Source organism: Panicum virgatum, chromosome 2K, assembly GCF_016808335.1.
Source record: "Panicum virgatum strain AP13 chromosome 2K, P.virgatum_v5, whole genome shotgun sequence".
Classification (NCBI taxonomy): Eukaryota; Viridiplantae; Streptophyta; class Magnoliopsida; order Poales; family Poaceae; genus Panicum; species Panicum virgatum.
Window position 1 is genome coordinate 14,346,565 of NC_053137.1, and position 6,218 is coordinate 14,352,782.

Below are 6,218 nucleotides of genomic sequence, written 5' to 3' on the forward strand. Positions count from 1 at the left end.
CGCTCGAGGTCGATCGGTGGCGGCACGACGCTCGCGGTCCAAGGCATCGAGGGTGGCGCGCACCCGTTCCTGGGCGGCGAAGGCAGCTTTGGCGGCGGTCTTGGCGGCCTTGGCAAGCGCCAGGCGCTCATTGTCCTAATCGGCCGCACGCTGTTTGGTGTCGGCGACCTCCTTCGCGTGCTGCTCAGCAGGGGCGGTGTCGAGAGGGGGCTCTGGTGCCATTGGCAAGGAGGCGGCGACGCACGCAAGTAGGGTAGCGGAAGCATAGGTCACGGATCTTACCGGTATGCATACACAGGTCAGACCAATCTGGATGACTTTGCAAAAATATAGATTTGACTTCACCATTGTGTAGTTTTCGTCGAGTAGATTTAAATGTATATATAGAACGTCTAATTTGGACTTCGAATGAAATAGTTATGACTTCGGGAAGACTTGATCTAGGTCCGGACCAGTCAGACTGGTTGGTTAGGACGGTCAAACCGGTCCAGACAGCCCAATTCGAGTTAGGACTTATGTTTTAACACGAAATTAATTAGGTTTTTGACGACTAATGAGATAAGACTTCCCCTCCCTACATATAAATATAAAGGGTCACGGCCGATTAAGGGCATCCAATCGTATCTATCAAATATATTTATATTTTTACCTCTTTTTCTTGCCCTAATAATTTTTTCCAACCTCATATGTTGTTCTTTGTTTGTCTATATGGCGTTTGAGGACACTCAAGGTGCCCTGCCGATCCTAGGTCAATCTAAGGTGCACCTGCCCCGATAGGGTCCCTCCCAGGTGGGCGTTTGTTGAATTCTCGTCGGGTTGCTTCGATGAGACTGGTCTGACCAGCTGGTGCACTGGTGCTGCAAAGTATGCCGCTGCGTGCTGCACGTTCAGCGTGCTCGGTATTTGGCGCGACATGTTTTTGCGTCAACAGATTCCAAACGATTCGAGGACATTTTGGTGAGCGAAATGATTGCCTGGTGACATCGTCCAATTTCTCAATTTTAATATATTCCAAGCCATTGGCGAGCAACAAGCGCCGCAATAGCTTTACCCCTGATGATTTTCTTGCCCAGCGGCTTCACTTCAAAGAAAAAAGTTAGATCAAACACGGAGCGTATGCAACGTTGCTGCACAGTGCGTGGAATGAAACAAGTCTCATCCGGTTGTGCACAGAGAGGCCACGGAGGATGTTCATCCATCTTCATCGCGAGTTCGCCACTGCGTTGGTGCGATTGTCAAGGATGTCCAAGGTGATGAGAACCAGGTCACCGTGGTCCTTGAGTGTGGTTTTTCAACCAGTGCCGGCCCGGGCCGGTACACTTCGCACCGTTGATGGAACTTCAAAAATCGTGCCCCCAGATCCTGCCACCCCCACGCCGAAGCTGGTCCCACCAGGTTGAGGTTCTTTGTGCCCCGCCAGGCATGGAATCAGGAGAACGGGCAGACGCGGAGTGAGGCAAATTTTAGTGGTGTGGGGGCCGGGCGGGACCCACGGATCTCCTCGGATCCTCTTTTCTTGCACATGGAAGTGGTCAGCTGGCTCTCTGAGTTATTCTAAACGAGCTCAAGCTGGTGAACATAGACAACGGAGCAGATGAATGGGGGAAGTGGTCGAGCAGCCTTTAGCAACCAAAATCTCAGGTTCAAAGCTCTATTTGTAGTTCCCTGTTAGTATGAATCTGCGATTTTTCCACGGTCAATAGACTTCTATCTTCCGTTGATCTTGTAGACCAAGTAATAGGATTTGTTTCGGTTGAAGAGGCGGCGATTCTTAAGTCTTAACTGCTACCCATTCATGCTACATTCGGCATCGAACCAACAGAATGGGAATCGAACTGGTCCGTGCATTCTTTTTCTTTCTAGGCAGTCGTATTTGAACCATCTTTGTAGCTTCAAGGCTGTTGTTCTACCGATGGTTTATATGACCTTCCTTTTGGATTTGTTCACCACCAAATCAGGTGCAGTGATGACATTCCAGGATATGGTGATTAGAGCAAGTAAAGGGGTGCTCAACTATGCACCTGCTGACTGGAAGAAAAATGATGTTTCTGCCCCTGAAGAACAAGATCTGAATTCAAATGACTCAGGGGATCCTCTAGATGTATCAATCTCGCCTGTGGAGCTTAACCCACCTATGGAACCTGCGGCCACCTCTATTTGGTAAGCAATTCCAGATTCTGTATCAAAACAAATTGCAACCCTGCATGTGTTCCAGCATTTATACTTGATAATAATCAGCTGGTTTGTTCTGTTGTGTGTCTTAATGACTTGTTCTTTGCAAAGCGCACAAAATGATGAGGTAGAAACTCCACAAAATGATGAGGCAGAAACTCCACAACAATTTCAACCGGAGAGGATGCTGCAGGCCAAGATGGTTCAGTGCCATTTGTAACACGAAATGATGAGGCAATGAATGATTCAAATAACCCTACAACTATAAGTTCAGATTCTGGAGCTCAGCCATGGCCTAAGGGGTAAGCATGTGTGGCCTAAGAGGAACTATGCAGCTGCGGACTGGCAGGAAAATGACATTTCTGCGCCTGAAGAACAAGAACTGAATTCAATTGATTCAGAAGTTCCTCTGGATGTAGGGAGCTCCACTGCTGAGCTTAAGTCACCTATGGAAGCTGCGGGCACCTAAATTTGATAAGCAGCTCAGGTACAAGGCGCTATCTTGTTTTCTAGTCCCCCGTTCATATCAATCTTTGCTATTTTCCCGGTCAAACAGCCTCAATCTTCCCTTCAACTTGCAGAACCAGCAATGGGATTTATTTCGGTTGAATAGGCATCCATTCTTAACTGCTACCGATTCATGCTGCATTCACCCTTGAACCACCAGTTTGGGAATCAAATTGGTCTATGCCTTCTATTTGATTTTAAGAAGTCGGTTTTGAACCATTTCAGTTGCTTCCATGCTGTTGTTCTAACGATTGTTTTTCAGACTTCATTTTGGATTTCTTCTCGAGCAAATCAGGTGCAAGAATGACATTCCAGGATATGGTAATGAGAGCAAGTAAAGTAGTGCTCAACTATGCAGCTGATGACTGGTAGGGGGAAGCTGTTTCTGGGTCTGTAGAACAAGATCTAACCTCAAATGATTCAAGAGTTCATCTGGATGTACCAAGCCCCCCTGCGAAGTTTAACTCACCTATGGAAGCTGCATCTTCCTCCTTTTGGTAAGCAATTCCAGATTCAAAGAGACAAGAAGTTTCAGCACGGCATGCGTTTCAGCATTATACTTGATACTAAACACCTGTTATCTTTTGTTTCTCTGTCTTAATGACTTGTACATTGGAAAGCGCAGAAGACAATGGCAGAAACTCCACAGCACTTTCAGCAGGAGATGTGGCTGCAGACTCGGATGGTTCAGTGCCATTAGCCAGACAAATTGAAGAGCACAAATCATGGTGTTGATTCTGCCATTGGTGGAGAGAACAGCACTGATACCAACAGTTCTAAAAAAGCATTGATTACAACATCAAACAAAATACTGCAGAAGCTAGATTATCTAAGAATGAAGGTGAATCTATAACTTAACACTAGATTATGCCGATGAAGCAATACCATGACCATATTGATATTGGTAGCTAATAGATCTACATGGTTCATTTTCGTCTGTATTATAATTAGAGCAAGATATTTTCAGGTTGAGTGAAAATATGTTGTTTTGCAGGAAGAGGTTTCCAAAGGATGGACCTGATGCAGCACCACTTAGGCAATTCAGTGTCAATGAAAAGCAAGCAAATATTTGAGCCAACCATAGGGATGGCATTTGACTGTGTTCATGAAGCCCAAGAATTTTGTTTTTTGTTGCGTGGTGACATGGGAGGGGGTGTCTGAACTGTACCCTTTTCTTTTTGCGAAAGTCTGAACTGGACTTTGGTGGTGTGTTGCCAAAGGCATTGCTGTAATGGTATTAAATCTCAATGGTTTCAAGTAGAACTGTTTAGTGGTTGTAAATTGTAATGGTTTGCTAGTGTGAGGACCTGAGAACTGTAAGCATTGATAAATGCAAATTGGTTTGTAATTCACGCACTATATTTATCAGCTGTTTAGTGGAACTGCGTGCACTATGAATCGAGTATGCAACAAAGGTCTCATATTTATTATATGCAAAAAAGAGTTAGCTAGTAGTCACGTAAGGTGGGATTGCCAAAGTAAAAGATAGATGTTGGCTGCCATGGCTATATATATGCCCCAGCTGGTGCCACCTCCATCGACAAGCAAGAGCAACACGTAAAATGATTTCTTCGAAACCAGCTTTGAAGATGGTACCAGTAGAATATACACTGGCCAATATTTAAATCTTACATTGGTTCCACGGAAGACTAATAATGAGTAAACATTACAATGCAGATTCTTCATGAGTACCAACAATACCTAATTGATGGAGTTTCCTAATAATACAAGACTAATAATGCTAAGGTTGATATATCTGCGCTCATATGCTTCATTCAATTCTTTTGCCATCTTGATGCGAGGTTCCTCATGTTACAAGCCCAAATCATCAGGGTGTGGAACAAATCCTCTTCTTCATTGAATTCTTTTGCCATCTTAATGTGATTTCTTCCTCCTCTTCTTCACTGAAGACACTATTTTGACTAAAAACTTCATCTACTTTTTGGTCCGGTTATCAACGCTTGTTTCGTCCCAGTCAATATCAACAACTGCATCTGTGGAGGGGAGGAAACTGATATCATCATTATTACAGAAAAGGGGTAGACAGTGAGAGTTGTAACAGTAGAACAAGTAGATCAGTGGACCCAGGATAAATTAACAATAATCAACCATGTCCTGCACGAATCGCATAACGACATTCTTCCAAATCCAGAGCTTGCAAGCCTTGACAGGAAATAAAAAAGGATGTAGCAGCTAGTTAAGTTGGTAATTGCACAATAAACTGTGACAGAAGAGAGAAGGGTAGATCAAAGGGACTCACCCCATCATAACCTCGCTCGCGGCAGACGAGGAACTTGCAGCCCGAATTCCATCCGCTCACGGAAGTTAAAATCGGGCCGGGATTGCTGCAATAGCAAAGGAAATCAGGCTCTGCAACACCTTGACTAAAACAATTGTTGGCGCAAACCACGGACGGCAGCGGGAAAGAAGAAGAAGAAGAAGAAGAAACCTGACACGCCGCCGGATACGGGGAATCTTCGAAGGGTCGTCCTCGGATCCATGGCTGGAGGAATAATAGAGGGGATGGGAGAGGTAGGGAAGGGCGATTAAACGCCGGAGAGAAAGGATGCGCTGCTGGCTGCCGCGATGGCGGCTAGGGGCACGGCCGTTGTCGCCGGACCGGAGCTCGGGGCGGCGCGAAGCTAGAACGACTCCGCGGCAGGGGCGAAACGAGCCGTGGGCCTGGGGGAAGGAAACCCACCTCACACCAGGCACCAGGCACCAGGCACTCCATCCATTGGCACGCATCTCGACGCGGCCAGAATCAACGGTAAAAAATTTAACATTTACCCGTGGTCCTCAGCAGCAACCTTGATCTGGTTGTCAGAATGGAGCACAGACACCTCGTCAAAGTGCGCTCTCTTTGACAACAAATGCGACATGTCTTGCATGCCTCCACCGCACTTGTTCGTTTAATTCTCCATGGATTTGGCATGAATAGTTTGGTACTGGTATTGATTGAAGACCCAACTATTTAGTCCTGTGGTACCACCAACCCAAACCAAAGAGATTAGTAAAAAGTAAGGCATCTCATTTAGAGTCACATGTGCTGCGTATGTGGGATGATAAGGAAGCTATGCATGATTTTTTGATGGAGGAACTCCTCTGTTTTGGATTGCCAAAAAAGAGACTATAATGCATGTTTCCTTTGTTTTGTAATACAATTTAAATTCACCCAAGAAATTTCCGGGAAAACATCGTGAAGGTGGGAGCTTTGCTTGACTACTGAAACACCATGCAAATTGTTCTGCACAAGGATTACCGCTATCTTCTCAAACTTTAACCGTCCGTATCAAATATATCACCCAGAGAAACTTCTCTTGGGGAAACAAAGTTTGAAGATTTTTGGAATTAGTTAAGGACTCAAGTACTCAACAATATACTTTTGATCCTTCCCAGCCCAACTACTTTCATGCATGTACCTACTGAAGATGGAGCAATTGCAGAGTTATTTATGCATATGCTGTGGAGCGACGCTGAGCCGAACATTCAGCACTAGGCTAATAGGGTAGCAGCTACCACTTGCTTCTTGAAGTCCC

The 6,218-nt window shown here is 45.3% G+C and overlaps 1 protein-coding gene and 1 long non-coding RNA gene across 4 annotated transcripts; one reads left to right on the forward strand and one right to left on the reverse strand.

The window, feature by feature from the left end:
* The first annotated feature begins 1,469 nt into the window (after window positions 1-1,469).
* LOC120668100 lies at window positions 1,470-4,061 on the forward strand. Of its 2 annotated transcripts, none has more exons than XR_005672239.1 (7): window positions 1,470-1,641; window positions 1,730-1,838; window positions 1,959-2,160; window positions 2,284-2,659; window positions 2,754-3,176; window positions 3,300-3,520; window positions 3,674-4,061. It is a non-coding gene; the product is annotated as an uncharacterized LOC120668100 (long non-coding RNA). The 2 variants fall into 2 exon arrangements; XR_005672236.1 differs by having other exon boundaries at window positions 1,479-1,641; window positions 3,305-3,520.
* Window positions 4,062-4,237: 176 nt separating this feature from the next.
* On the reverse strand, window positions 4,238-5,442 carry LOC120668112. 2 transcript variants are annotated; one of them, XM_039948049.1, is made up of 4 exons: window positions 5,129-5,442; window positions 4,940-5,024; window positions 4,789-4,842; window positions 4,238-4,673 (listed from the first exon to the last, which is right to left on the reverse strand). In XM_039948049.1, the coding sequence occupies exons 1-4, from the start codon at window positions 5,425-5,427 to the stop codon at window positions 4,611-4,613; spliced, it is 501 nt and encodes a 166-aa protein (XP_039803983.1). In that variant the 5' UTR covers window positions 5,428-5,442; the 3' UTR covers window positions 4,238-4,610. The 2 variants fall into 2 exon arrangements, 1 of the variants encoding a protein (XP_039803983.1); XR_005672245.1 differs by lacking the exon at window positions 4,789-4,842 and having other exon boundaries at window positions 5,129-5,433.
* Between the last annotated feature and the right edge of the window lie 776 nt (window positions 5,443-6,218).

Coding starts and splice junctions, on each gene's coding strand:
- LOC120668112 (XM_039948049.1), bottom strand. CDS start 5,427: ATGCGTGCCAATGGATGGAGTGCCTGGTGCCTGGTGCCTGGTGTGAGG. Junction 5,025..5,128: donor CGTATCCGGCGGCGTGTCAG/GTTTCTTCTTCT, acceptor TTGCTATTGCAG/CAATCCCGGCCCGATTTTAA. Junction 4,843..4,939: donor GCGAGCGAGGTTATGATGGG/GTGAGTCCCTTT, acceptor TTTCCTGTCAAG/GCTTGCAAGCTCTGGATTTG.